Source organism: Tachysurus vachellii, chromosome 15, assembly GCF_030014155.1.
Source record: "Tachysurus vachellii isolate PV-2020 chromosome 15, HZAU_Pvac_v1, whole genome shotgun sequence".
NCBI classification, from domain to species: Eukaryota; Metazoa; Chordata; class Actinopteri; order Siluriformes; family Bagridae; genus Tachysurus; species Tachysurus vachellii.
Genome location: NC_083474.1, coordinates 9,060,078 through 9,074,787, shown reverse-complemented (window position 1 = coordinate 9,074,787; position 14,710 = coordinate 9,060,078). Strand labels below are relative to the sequence as shown.

The 14,710-nt window shown below is 41.2% G+C and overlaps 1 protein-coding gene across 4 annotated transcripts in view; it reads left to right on the top strand.

Annotated features, from left to right (window-relative positions):
• ulk2 (unc-51 like autophagy activating kinase 2) overlaps positions 1 to 14,430 on the top strand; it is a 29,364-nt gene extending 14,934 nt beyond the window's left edge. For 2 of the 4 annotated variants that reach the window (XM_060887588.1, XM_060887587.1), the window contains exons 14-28: positions 108 to 279; positions 377 to 437; positions 3,983 to 4,126; positions 5,297 to 5,442; positions 5,700 to 5,783; positions 6,928 to 7,199; positions 7,282 to 7,478; positions 7,991 to 8,100; positions 8,946 to 9,080; positions 9,443 to 9,654; positions 10,060 to 10,238; positions 10,532 to 10,650; positions 11,272 to 11,429; positions 11,515 to 11,650; positions 12,246 to 13,170. In XM_060887588.1, coding sequence (XP_060743571.1) covers positions 108 to 279; positions 377 to 437; positions 3,983 to 4,126; positions 5,297 to 5,442; positions 5,700 to 5,783; positions 6,928 to 7,199; positions 7,282 to 7,478; positions 7,991 to 8,100; positions 8,946 to 9,080; positions 9,443 to 9,654; positions 10,060 to 10,238; positions 10,532 to 10,650; positions 11,272 to 11,429; positions 11,515 to 11,650; positions 12,246 to 12,310 — 2,190 coding nt within the window. In that variant the 3' untranslated portion in view covers positions 12,311 to 13,170. Of the gene's footprint in view, positions 1 to 107; positions 280 to 376; positions 438 to 3,982; positions 4,127 to 5,296; positions 5,443 to 5,699; positions 5,784 to 6,927; positions 7,200 to 7,281; positions 7,479 to 7,990; positions 8,101 to 8,945; positions 9,081 to 9,442; positions 9,655 to 10,059; positions 10,239 to 10,531; positions 10,651 to 11,271; positions 11,430 to 11,514; positions 11,651 to 12,245; positions 13,171 to 13,309 lie in introns of those variants that run through there. The other 2 variants (XR_009649597.1, XM_060887589.1) reach the window with 2 other exon arrangements.
• Positions 14,431 to 14,710: the final 280 nt, after the last annotated feature.

The window sequence follows — 14,710 nt, the reverse complement described above, 5'->3', positions numbered from 1 at the left end:
CCACCATATTATGATGCATGATGAAATGATTAACAGCGTTATTGCTGACTCAACTCCAGGTTTTGAGTTGTTTTCCTTCCACTTCACTGTCTTTTTCTTTGATGTAGTCGTTGCCAGACATGCAGACCCTGCCTGAAGACGTGCTTTCCTCTCCACCTCTCGGCCCTCCCAACTACCTACAGCTGTCTAAAGAGTCGGGTGGCAGCACCAGCAGCAAGAACTCCTCTTGTGATACAGATGACTTTGTGCTGGTGCCTCACCTGTCTGGAGAACAGTCCTGTGAGTAAGACTTACTTCAATACACACTCTTGGTTCTAAATGTGGCCAACTGTTCGTGTGTACAGGGATTTACTGACTTCTGTCTCACTGTCCTTAGATGACATGCCAATGGGGGCCATTGGTCGTAGACCATCCAGTGAGTTTCTGCTGTGTGGAGGGTGAGTGCGAACTCACTGACATTAACAAATCACACACACAAAGTTACACAAACAATATGAACTGCCAAACTGTCTTTTCCTGTGTGCTAAGACCATGCAGTATACATTGCAGGGGAATTCGCCTCAACCTGGGAATGAATGGTGACAACAGTGTATTGTTTATTCGGTAAAGATTAATTTATGGTTGAATAAACATCACTCAGTGAATTTAAAGTGATTAGGATGTGCATTAGGTTTGTGTTATTTATGTGTTAATTCTATTTACTTTAGAGCACCAAGATAATGTGGATTTCCATGTGCTTCTGCTTGTCTTCTCAATGCAGATATATTCAGTTCTAAGTTCATCATGAAGGTGAAAAAGACTTCAGATTCCATTATGGGAACATGACCTAACGTGATGCATCTACTATTTCTGCACTGAAGCTAGCTGACGTAGCTCAGCCAGGGTGTGAATCACGAGGCTGTAAAAGAGAGTGTTTGTGGTGACAGCATAGCCTATTGTGAATGTTGGCAGAATGAAAATCATTTAGTCATAAGTGGCAGTAATTTTAACGGTTCTAAATATGGAAGAAAAAAAATTATAATTTGTCGCTCTAATGACAAAAAGACTGTATTGTAGTTAGTTAATATAATATATTGTTTTTGTATTATAACAAAATACACTATATTGCCAAGAGTTTTGGGACTTCTGCCTTTACATGCACATCTTAATTTGTAGGGTGTAATATAATGTTGGCCCACACTTTGCAACTATGACCGTTTCAACTCTTCTGTGAAGGCTTTTCACAAGGCTTAGGAGTGTGGTTAATTGAATTTTTAAACCAATTCATCCAGAAGCGCATTTGTGAGGTCAGGCAATGATGTTGGACGAGCTCACAGGCCTGGCTTCACTCTAATTTATCCCAAAGGTTTTCTCTCAGGTTGAGCTCAGGACTCTGAGCAGGCCAGTCAAGTTCCTTCAGACCAAACTCTGTCATCCATGTCTTTATGGACCTCAATTTGTGCACTGGTGTGCAGTCATGTTAGAACAGAGAGGTCATCCCCAAATTGTTCCCCCAAAGTTGGGAGCATGAAATTGTCCAAAATGTCTTGGTATGCTGAAGCATTAAGAGTTCTTTCACTGGAACTAAGGGGCCAAGCCCAACTCCTTAAAAAAACACTCCAAACCAAATCTTCTCCACCAAACTTTACAATTAGCACAATGCAGTCAGGCAAGTATCATTCTCCTGGCAACCACTAAACTCAGACTCGTCCATCAGATTGCCAGACAAAGAGTTATTTGTCACTACAGAGAAGAGTCCATGGCAGCAAGGCTTAGATGCAGCTGCTCGGCCATGGAAACCCATTCCATGAAGCTCTCTACTAACTGTTCTTGAGCTAATCTAAAGGCCACAAAAAAGTTTGGAGGTTTGTAGCTATTGACTCTGCAGAAGTTTCATGACTTCTGTGCACTGTGTGTCTCAGCATGCGCTAACCACACTCTGGGATTTTATGTGGCCTGCAGTTGCTGTCTAAATGAGAACACCTTAATGCAAGTTTCAGCTTTCTTTTTGACAGACAAGACACTGCACAAGATGCTGGTTGAGTCTGCTTACCCCAAAAAAGTGAAAAGGCAGAAACTTGGCTTCATTTCAGTTCCACTGAAAGACATGTACTTATGAAAAAACAACATTAACACCAACTGCCACGTTAAGTTACAAACTGATAAACAGTATCATCCACATCAGTATCTGTCTCCTCACCTGAGGTAAAAATCACTCTCAGTGATTCGTCAGAGCTTTCTCATTGACTCATGACTTGACACCGAAGGGAAAGTAATTGCAAACTAATTCGGTCAGTTGAAGTAATGAATTCATGTTCCTATTAATTAATACGGAACATTCAAACATATTCAAATCATTGTCCGCTGTCATCTGTACACATTTTGTAAGGACTCATCTCTTCTGAGCATCACAGACGATTTGTCAGCCGGTATTTGATTATGAACTGACTTGTGGCATGTAACTATTTAAAAACCAAGGCAAGGCTAGAGAAGTCACATTATTGGAAGAAGAAATCTGTTTAAAACCCATTTTATTGTAATTTTTGCTTGTTTTTATTTACAATTCAGCCACAGTGACATCTTACAGCATTTTCGCAGACAACCATATTATACATATTCTGTGAAGCTGATAGAATTGGTGCACTGATAAGCAACACTACTTTGTTACAAAAACAGACATGTTGTATACGTGTATATACATAAATGCCAAAGAGGAAACATCTTTATGTGCAGTATTTCTGAGAGTCTGTATAGCTACTGAAATTAAACCCTTTTAGCCATGTTGTTGTTCTTTGACACACACACACATGCACTGTTTTGTTTGTCCCCCTCCTCAGTCTTTTGAGTGCAGTATGAGACACTCTTTGTGTATGTACTTGTGGGTGAGCTGGCTGAGCAGCAGGCCACGCAGTGTTTCTCAACACTTGTGTGCGAAGTCTCATGCAATACTTTGGAAGTGTGCCAGCTCCTCCAGGAGAGCTGCTGACTTTTCCTGGAGTTCTGAGCTGCAGTCCAACACATTGTACTCATGATGTGCACTCTGTAGCACCTCATGTTCCTTATTTTTGTGTTGATTTTACAGTGTGTGGCTCTTAGCAGCAAGCAGCATAGTGCTACCTCCAGGCAGGTAACTACTGTAGGTGCAACTAGTTAACATAGTTCACAGTAATCTGTAAAAACATGTACATAAGGTGAGGCATTTATTGAAAACCTGTTGGAAAAACTCAGAGGCAGCTTCTTCTGTCTGGTGTTTTTTTGTTTTTGTTTTTTTTTTTAAATTATTTGACATTTTTTGCATTTCCAATATCCTTTAAAAAGATCTATTATGTGTTTTTTGTAAATCAGTTAGAGCTACCTATTCCTCCTCAGATTTCTTTTTTGCATGTTGTCGTTCCATGATGAACTGACTTTGAATCAAACAAAGAGATTGTCTTTGTGTAGTTGGCTGATCTTGTGCAGCTCATGTGTAACGTTGGCTTTACTTCTCGTTTTATGACCCTCCTCTGTTCTAAAAAAAAACACTATGGATGTTTTAGCTGTTCCTTGCCTTACTATGATTCCTACATAACACTTTGTACCCATTGTGACCCCCGCATGACTTTTGTCCAAAGACATTTTGTACCCTATAGAAAACAAAAGAGTGCAAATGAGCACTTTCTTTCTCTCTCTGTGTGACTGGAAGTGGGAGGTCCAGTCAAGCTCAGCCTTCATTTGCACATGGCCAGACCTTAAACCCCTCCTTGCTTGCTGATAGGCTGGGCATGCATGTGTTTACATGGTTTCTCTTCCCTCTGCTGCTTTATACAGGAAAAGGTTTTTACACTGCATCTAAACAAGCTCACCACCAGCGTTCTGTGAAGGAAAGACCTCAGAGTTTTTTTTTACCTCTGTTAGTTTTAGCTTTTCATTTTTATTTTTATTATAAATGCGCATGTTTTGTGTTTAAAGGTTTTTTAAACAGGCACCATGGTTGAATATATGGATTTTCTTCTACTTTATACAGGCAACCCTCAACAGGCCAGAACCCTGTGGTGTCACCTCGAACTGAGACCACTCCTATACCTGTGCCCACTCAGGTGCGCAACTACCAGCGGATCAAGCAGAACCTCTCCAGCAGCCCGAGCACCACTCTCTATGGTTCACCAAGGTGAGACACTTTGCACTGTGTATGAGATTTTGGGTTAAACACTACCTGTGTGTAATGTTCTGACAGATTGTTATTTTAATTATGGGTCAGGTGGTATGCTTTTTTTTTTTTTAACTTGTGAATGGCTGATTCTTAAAATACTATTATATGTTAAATAATATACTAAAATAACATACTAAATATACTAAATATATTAAAATCCTGGGTTCATCAACTTTGTCTTTGCAGTGGTATTTGTGTGTATAGAATTTGCGGCCAACCAGAAAGTACAAATTCTGGGTGGTGGTGGAGCAGAGGGGTTGGGATATAATAGTCAATAGCAATTAAAAAGAGGAAGAGAAAGAAAGATGCAGCTTTTGTTTGCAGGTCGATTGTCTCAGCATGTGGCTGGTTTGGTTTAGACAGTTGGCCAGTGGGAGCTTAGAGGTTAATCCAGCTCCACCTACCCAACAGCCCCAAGTCTGTGCTTGCTGCCAGACTACAGCTGCTGCCCCACTTCTGTTCTTCTGTCTCCATCTCAAACAAGGATTAAACTCACCGTCCTAGACTCGCGGATTCACGCATGTGGCTTCACGCTCCTTATTAGACCACACTGCTACCGGCTGCAGTAAAGAGAACTGCATACCAGCGTGTATGAGATGAATGCCACCATCATTTCATGAGTCACGTTTGTTTTTCAGTGCTACTGGGATAGCTGTACAAAATGTCTAACAAGTTTTAGCAGGACAAATTACAATAGCATTTCATTGCTTTCTGGGAGGAACAGGCACTGTATGCCAGTGTAAGGATTTTGGTATTAGTTGGTAAGTTAAAGCCAAGGAAAGATGTTTGAGGAAAGTGAATAACTGAGTTGTCCATATGCTTTTATGCTTTGCTTTTAGTGCCCTACATTTTTGCCTTACAATTACAGCAGACATTTGTAACCAACTCATGAATTTTAGATGGTAATGGTACACATGAAACATTGATGGAAATGTGCTCTAATATAACTTGTCAATTTTTATATCTCATTTTGGATTTTGATTCATGTGATTGTTAAGGATACATATTAAAGTTAGAAAATTGAAACTATGCATAAAGTCTATACATGTTGTTTTTGGACTGCCACTAATTTACAGTATGATGAGCGAATGTATTGTAATATCATGATCATGTGCTGTATAACTGCAGGTCTGGTACAGTAAGGCGTTCTAACACCAGCCCTATGGGATTTCCAAAAACTGCCTCTGGATCCCCCAGCCCTGCTGATGCTGCCCAGACTGTGGGTCGAAGACTCTCCACTGGTAGCTCTCGCCCCTATTCACCTTCTCCACTGGGTAAAAATATACATTCTCCATTTATGTCCCCTTTTCTTTTTTCTGTATTTTCCCATGTTTTTTCTCCCATCCCCTCACCTCTATCACTATTCTCTCTCTCTCTCTCTCTCTCTCTCTCTCTCTCTCTCTCTCTATCTATCTATCTTAATTTTTGTAGCCGTTACCAGGGAGCTGTATAGCTGTATAATCTTTAGAAGGAGCAGTTTGTTTGCTTTAGCATGCATGTCCTGACATGTCTGTCTTTGTGTTTTGTTCAGTGGCTACTATTCCTGAACAGCTGGGTCACTGTTGTTGTGGACATCCCCACAGCCATGAGGCACGCAGCCGCAGCTCATCTGGTGGTAAGTGGATGGCATGCTGTGTGACAGAGAGGGATTCTTTTCTCCCAAAGCCTATTAAATGAGACTTTGCCCATAACTTTGCCCATGAGACTTTGTTTCCTCTGAATTCTACCCTGGGTCACACTGTCTGTGGTATAGTCTTTATACCATTTCTTTAATGACACCAATGTTTCGGTACAGCAAAAGTTCCAACTAAACCTACACGAAATTAGGAATAACCATGACGGTTTAGATTTTCCTGTGAACTTACACTATATGAGCAAAGGTTTGTGTACACCTGAACATCACACACTCATATGTGCTTTTAGACCACCTCAAAGTGTGGCTGTGGGGTTTTGTATTCATAGAGCCTCAGGAGCATGTGTAAGGTCAGGCACTGATGTTTGGTGAGTCCGCCTGGGGTGCACTCATCCTTCAAGTTCATCCCAAAGGTGTTCAGTGGGGTTGAGGTCAGGTCTATGTGCAGGACACTCAAGTTCTTTAACTCCAAACTTGGCAAGCCATGTCATATTAGACTTTGTTTTGTGCAGGGACATTGTCTTGCTGGAACATGTTTGGGCTTGTTTGTTGGGTCAGTAATAATACAGCATACAAAGACATCCTATACAACTGTGTGCTTCCAACTTTGTTGCAACAGTTTGGGGAATAACCACTTGAGTGTGACATCTTTGCCATTTAGTGTATGGTGATTTTAACATAATATTCACAACACAAAGCAAAGTTATCAGATCCATTATACAGTACACACGAGTCTTGCAGCTGTACATAATAATCATGGCCTTTTTAGTGCAGTGGAAATGCAACCCAGGGCCTTTTCCAGGGACTGTGTATTTCTGGTTTACAGCAGACACCTGTTCTTAAAACCAATGGTGTGTCAAGTGTTTACGATAGTGGACATGAACTCTACATGCTGAAATGAAGGTGAAATGAACTCCGTAACCTCTTCCACTGCAGTGTCATTGGCAGTTCTCTGAAGCGTAGAAATTTCATATGTGGTGGTGGTGCCACCTAATGGGCATATAATGCAGTGTACCAGCGAGAAAGAATAGCTTTAAATGACTGGAATATTATCAGACATTTAAACCACATATACATTTTAATTTAATTACATCATTATTTTCCTTTTTTATTTTATTTTATACAGGTTCCCCTGTGCCCACGTCTCAATTGCTGGGTGCCCGACTCCAGAGCGCACCCACCCTGACCGATTTCTACCAAAACAAGCAGAAGCTGCACAAGCAGCTCTCCGATCCTCTTCAGCCTACTGCCATAGCCTATGCCCCAACACACTCACCACAGCTGGGACGCCCTGGCAACCTGGGGACATCTCCCACCAAGCATCTTGGTTCCTCTCCCCGCACATCTGATTGGCTACAGAAATCCCCCCTCCCCACTATCATTGGTTCACCAACTAAGGTAATCATGATGAAAACTTATCAAATAGAGTAGGTTTGTACATATTACTAGACTCATCATGTTACCCGTCCTTATTTTACAGACAACTGCTCCCTTTAAAATCCCTAAAACTCAGGCCTCATGCAACCTCATGGCCTTGGCTTCGCAACAGGGCATAGTGGACAGCCCCAATTCCAGTAAGATGTCTACTGATGCCCGGGAGATTTGCCCCCATCACTGGTCACCGTACCCCAGCGGGAGACACTCGGCTTCAGAAAGTTCCAAAACAACTTTTGGCAGGTACAAAAAATAAAACAAAACACAATTTTCTAATATTCTAAAGGATGATTTTCTGGATCCTCCATGTGAAATATTACAGTATACTGTGCTTGGGTTTTCTAATGGGTTAACCATTTATGGCATCATAATATGATTCCTACATTTGCTATTTGGGCATTCATTATACACTATAGATAGGTGGAGACTAAAATAGAAAAGCCAGGTGTGGCAAAAATGTTGATGCAGAGAGCAGCACTGATGTGATGATCATCATAGGTAATGCTCACTCTAAGAGCAGGCAGTCAGACAAAAGAGACATTACGGTTCCAGTCCCCTTCATTAAACATGTCTGAATAGAAAACAATAGGTTTGCAGTCAGCCTGTTCATCAGAATCACTGCTGCGTGCTGTAGCATGTCACATCATTTCAGTTATGCCTTTCCTTTTACACCAGGCACTGATATCATACAGGGCATTTAGTCTTGCACCGTACAGAATATGCATATATTACACAGTATGTATGCTTTTCCTCAGGTCTGTGAGTACAGGGCGTTTGTCAGAGCAGCCGGTAAGAATCGCTCTGGGAGGACAGACATACCAAGGCAGTACAGACAGCCTCAACACAGAGAGACCCATGGACACAGGTAACTCGACACCGACATTACATTATACCGTGTATTTATTGTGCTTGTAAAGCAAGTAAGCATTGCTGTTAGAATATTTGGCCATTCAAGCTCTGCCTGCACTGATTCTGTGTCGTTCCAGCTTCTAAAAAAGGTTGGGAGACAGTGTGCTACAACAAAATGTAGTAAATAAAGGTTGCAGATCAGGTTTTAAGGTTTTAAGGAGAATCAGACAGCAAAACCATCATTAAGCATTAGAAACATTTCAACATTGAATTACTTAAACAAATGAATGATGGGAAAAAAAATGTGTTCATGTTTGTTATTAAGGCCAATGTCCCAATATTTTTTGGCCTTTAAGATAAGATATGATATACCTTAAGCAGAAGGGTCAAGAGTTACTATGTCTGGTTTTTGCTGATTGGTACAACGCAGTTCTACAACACATCTTAGAATCTTTTTTGGAACACATTTTTAGAATCTGCTTCATGAGGATATGATGTGTTGCTTTTACAAATTCCCCAGCTATGTTAACACTGCTTAGTAACCACTGATATCTATTAGAATCAGTCATTGAATGCCCAAGATCATAAGGCATGGCATGGAATCTCAGAGGTTGTTTTATACGTAGCTTTGCATTGTCCTAAATCTCATTTAGTATGTTTCCATATCTCAGCTTGTGCTCTGCATGGGACACTTTGATTGGCTTTTGGCATGTGTCATGCTGCCCTGGGTCTTGCCCTGAGTTTGTGAGTGACCCCTGTGATTTGTGTGTGTGTGTGTGTGTGTGTGTGTGTGTTTCAATGTGTGTGTGTGTGTTTGAATGTGTGTTTGTGTGTGTGTATGTGTGTGTGCGCCACCCTCAGCCCCTGCAGGGTCATGTGGTTTGGCAGTGGGGGGTTCGAGTCCTCGTACTGTAGTGTTCACAGTAGGCTCGCCCCCCAACAGCAGCACCCCTCCCGCTTGCAGTCACCTGAGCACACGCCCTCGCACCACATCAGGTGAGAGCTTTACCTCGCTTCTGCTGACCAGGCCACCACCAGCAGCATCAGCAATAGGGCTTAGTTTGGTACTGGACAATGCATGTGTGCTATCTGTCTGCTCAGATTCTACATACATTTACAAACAAACATTTCATACACCATAATCATATTTCACTCATCCAAATGCATAATTGGGCTATATTTGTCCTCAAATCCTCAAGTGATAGAACTACTAAATAAGTAGTCGTGAGGTAAGGCAGCTGGGTTTGTGGTATAATCTTGGTGAAGGCTCTAATACCACCAGCCCATTCATTTAGATTTATTGTTCATGGAGGTGCAATCGTTGATGTATTGTTGTGTGTGTGTGTGTCTTTCCACAGTGGGGTCCAACAGTTCAGCAGGCTCTGTGTATTCCACCAGTGGAAAGGTATGCATGGGCTCTCCTCCTGCTATGGCCATGGGTAGTTCTCCCCCTGGGGCGGAAGCAGCCCCTAGCAGCCTACGCTATGTCCCCTACGGCACCTCTCCACCAAGCCTTGATGGGTTTATCACTTTTGAGGCCCCTGAGCTCCCAGAGGAGACGCTGATGGAGGTAAGAGACCACCTTTTGTTTAACACTAATGCGAGGAAGGGAAAAAATTCACTGTAAAGCTAAACTCACAGCTACATCCCTGAGGACCATCTGTATTTAAGAGTCTCATTCTTTTCTTAATAACAAACATGATCTGTTTCATAATGGACCTGATATTTAACTGATCAGGTAGGGAAAATGTTAGGCTCTGTGCAGATGTGGTACGAGATATGAGTATCCCTGTTTTAAAAGAGCTCATCATTACTTATTGTAGTCTGTTATGTAGATCACAATATATAAATATTTAATATATTAAAACAGAGTAACGCATAGAGAATAGTGCATACAGGCTGACCTTAAAAAGGTACACTGACCGGTCTGTGTCTGTGTGTGTGTGTGTGTGTGTGTGTGGGTCTGTGATGGCAGAGAGAACACACAGACACCTTAATGCATCTACGGATGATGCTGTCCTTTACGGACTGTGTGTTGGAGATGGCTGCTGTGAGAGCAGGAGGAGCAGACCTTGGCATTTCTGCAGCCTCGCTTTATCCTCCACAGGAGAGTGTGGTGGTGGACCAGATTAGCCAGCTCAGCAAGGAGTGGGGGTAAGACACACACACACACACACACACACACACACACACACATATCACCCTGAGGTTTTATCAAAAAAGAATTCTTAGCTCTACTTGATTGAATCTGTTTTTCAGTAAAACTAAGCCAAATAAGTTTCTATTTGAATTCAAATAGTTCAATATATTTTTTTTCAACTTACACAGTGTATTTTATTCAAATGGTATCAAATGTATTCTACTAACATGCAAGTGTTAATTTGCATACAGAGTTACCAGAAACTACCCATCACTCATTTATACCCCCATCATATCACCCACTGTAGGCAAGTAGAGCAGCTGGTGTTGTACATGAAGGCTGCTCAGCTGCTCGCATCCTCACTGCACCTGGCCAAAGCTCAGATCAAATCTGCCAAGCTGAACCCCTCCACTGCTGTAAAACAAGGTGAGCTGTGTGAGATTGTGTGAGATTGTGTGAGATTGTGTGTGTGAGATTGTGTGTGTGTGTGAGATTGTGTGTGAGATTGTGTGTGTGTGTGAGATTGTGTGTGAGATTGTGTGTGAGATTGTGTGTGAGATTGTGTGTGAGATTGTGTGTGAGATTGTGTGTGAGATTGTGTGTGTGATTGTGTGTGTGTGTGTGATTGTGTGTGTGTGATTGTGTGTGTGTGATTGTGTGTGTGTGTGTGTGTGTGTGATTGTGTGATTGTGTGTGTGTGTGGACCAAATGTCCTCACAAGGACAGGGATATCACACAGTAATGACATGTTGTCATTTGTTCAGAAACCTTTCATAATAGTTTTTCCTTCATATTCATTTGTGATATGTTTCTCAGTCTTTGCCCCTGTGAGGGAAACTTAAAGCCCTCAGTGGCTCACTCTTACAACCCAACACCGATTTGTGGCTTGTTGCTTGGGAACCTCTGCCCTACTCCAGAATAGTGCAGTGACAATATGCTCTGCCATTTGACAGAATTAATTACAAATGTCATTTACCATTAAGACACATAAAAACCGGCTCATCAAAACAGACAAATGTCCTTAATCTCCACTCCTGTGTTCTGCAGTGGTTAAAAGCCTGAACGAGCGCTATAAGAGCTGCATCTCCCTGTGCCGCCAGCTCACGGACAAACTGAACCACTTCTTCTCAGACAAGCAGCGCTTTGTGGACGAGATCAACAGTGTGACTGCTGAGAAGCTCATATACAACCATGCTGTGGAGATGGTGAGCAAAACCAACAATAGCATGCACTCGTACATATGTCTTGTCTCTGTGTAAAGGATTGACACAAGCTTTGTGTTTGGGACAGGTCCAGTCGGCAGCGCTGGACGAAATGTTCCAGCAGACAGAGGACATTGCGTACCGCTATAACAAAGCTGCTATGCTGTTGGAAGGCCTCACTAAGATCCTTCATGATCCGGCAGATGTAGAGAACGTCACCAAGTGTGAGTATCACAGCACATGCCCTAAGCCTTAAAATAGCACGTATGAAAGTAGGGTCTTTGACCCCTTGGCCATGTTTAACAGACCGTTGGTAATCCAGTCATTTTTAATTTAGTCCTAATATCACAACATGCTGTTATCAAAATTTTACTTATTTCTAAGTTCTTATAGCTATTAACCTGTTTGTCTGGTTACTTTTGAATTGAATGATGTTTTGACTTAATGTGCTCTGCTGGAGCAAGTTACAGAATAAAAAGATCTATGTTTCTAAAATAAATCTGTCCTGAGGGGTTTGAGAACTGTATTGGACAGTTAAAGGAGTCTCTGGTTACAAAACTTTGAGAGCCTCTTTCTATAGGAGGAACTCAAACACTGTCTAAAGTCAAGACAAGTCAAGATGCTTTTATTGTCATTTCAACCATACTGTACTGTATATAGCGGTTGCAGTACACAGTGAAATGAGACAATGTTTCTCCAGGATCATGGTGCTACATAGAACAAAGGCAGAGCTAAGGACTTAGTAAGGACTTAATGTCTGTTCTATCTGTTACAGTCTTCTCCCTGCTGATAGTGTCTTTTCTGTGTTTTTATAAACAGACAAGGCGAGCGTGGATCGGAGAATCTCTGCGCTGTGTTACTGCACTGTCACATTGTATGAATAGACCTCACACACACACGCACACACACCACTGGCCACAGGGACCATCCTCCTTCCAGCTCACTCAGACTAGAGGATCCCCTCACTCCTACTTCTCCAACTTCGTAGCAGCCAGAGCACTTTTCCTTTTTTATTCTTCTTTTTCATGAAATCACCTGAACCAACAGAACAAGTATTATTTTTTCCTATAGGACCTCTTCCACCGAATCACTACCAAAGATAAGCCGCAACAACAATACACATTCTGTTCTGAAGACAGAGGCTCTGGACTCAGTGAGCCGTTTCCTGTTCGTTTCCGCAGTTCTGCTCAGAACACCTCTTTTAGCTTTTCCCTCTTTTTACACTGAGATCTGATCTTTTTTTAATGACTTTTTTAAAATATCGTATTCTGTGATGGTGTTGCAGTTATTTATTGGTTTTAAGAGGATGTTAGTGTTATGTTATGATCGGATTCTCTTCGCGAGTCAGACTTGCGTTGGACTACGCTAGCACACACACGCACACGTGTTTTACTCAGCTGTCTTTAGCACGGCAGCCTGACATTTGTAACATAATCTTTTTTCTTTCTTTTTTTTTTTCTTTTAAAATCAAATGCACTTTATTGACACAGACATGGAAAAGACTTGTGCTAGAACCCACATTGAGCTATTCTCTTTGGCTTGACTTGCTGCCTGGCTCACAAGACTGTAAAAAGAAATTCAGACGCTTGTCATGTGCAGGGATGACAGTTTTCTCTGTGGTCACGATCAGTCGTGACGTTCATCAAAAATAACAGACAAGATACTTGAGTAATTACTTTTTCATTTCATTTGTTAATATAAAAACATGAGTTATGTTTATATTAATACTGGATTTTCTTTTATATATATATATATATATATATATATATATATATATATATATATATATATAAACTGACATTTGCATTGTGTATATATTTGAATGTGCATATACGATGTTTTTTTTTTTTGTTTTTTTTTTTGTTTTGTTTTTCTGAATGAAGGTGGTTGTAGGAGTTGTCATGGGATTCCCTGCCACTCAATCCAAGAGCACAAGTCATTTTTTTTAGCAGTTTGATACTTACCCACTACTGCCATTCAGACTCTTATGCAGCCCTCAAGGAAGAGACCTCATGTTTGTCTTTGCACGGCAGCTCACAATTCAAAGACCTGCGCTCTATGAAGTACGTTCCTTTTGGAGTGCAGAGTCGGATATGGATACGAAGCAGAAATGCTAATGTGAACTGTTTCTGCCGAGCAGTACGCAGCCAAGCTGGCTCAGCCTTTCCCTGGCTCTGTGTGTGTGAGAGAGAGAGAGAGAGAGTGAGAGAGAGTGATATTGTATATATGCGTGTATGTATGAAACTGTATGTATGTGTACTGTATATATATATATGTGTGTGTGTGTGTGTGTGTTTGTTTGAGAGTGTATGCATGTGTGCGCGTGCACTTAAAGGCCAGTTTAAAAAAACTGAACTGAAAGCACTGCAAAAGCAGCCTGCTTTCACCTGTACATGTGTTAATAAGAACTTCCCGGTGTTCTAGATCTACACTGGCACTGATGCTGTCTCCAGTGTGTTCTTCTTTGTTATCATTTTGTGGTTATTTTATTCTCAGACTTTATCTTCACAAATCTTTTATAGTACAGGCAGGAAAAAAAAATGCCAGAAACATATTCTCCTGTTTTCTTTTATGTCCTATCGAATCTGCTCACAGTTCTGTAGCCTGTAGACAAGCACAGGACGTTTCTTAGAAGTGACCGGTGTACAGAGCAGGTCATAGTCATGAATGGGTAGAATGTAGATTCACTTGAATTCTTGAAGTAAATAACATTCTGATATGTCTAGTGCAATGCAAACCTTAAAGCTTCTGTAGGTTGTTTTATTTTATTTTTTTTATACTGACAATATTGTAATCCGTTCACCACCAACACCTCTGCTCCATGTGGACTCAAAACTGTGGTTTATCAGAGCCACCTGCTCGCTTTATGCATTGTATCATGTTCATTTGTCATCTTGCATGGACATAAATATAGATTTTATAACTTGGAACTTGTTACAGGGCAACCAATAAGAACAGTAGTTCAACCCAACATACAAATAAAATCATTTCTATATAATTCTAATGATGTAAACTGTAACTGCCTCTTCTCATGGGTGCTGTCACAAAGTGGTCTGTCTATCCATGTCATGGTTTACTTCAGTGACTGTTAATGATTTAGCAGCTCCACATATCATATAAATGAATTAACAGCCTCTCGAATAGATCAGAAAAATCGAATATGTGGATAGGGTTTAGTAAAGAAATACTCCAGCATTTATATTCACAACCAGACATCTACCCACCACCACCACCTAGTGTCCATGAGTGACATAGCAAGGGATTAATGAATGAGTACATACAGT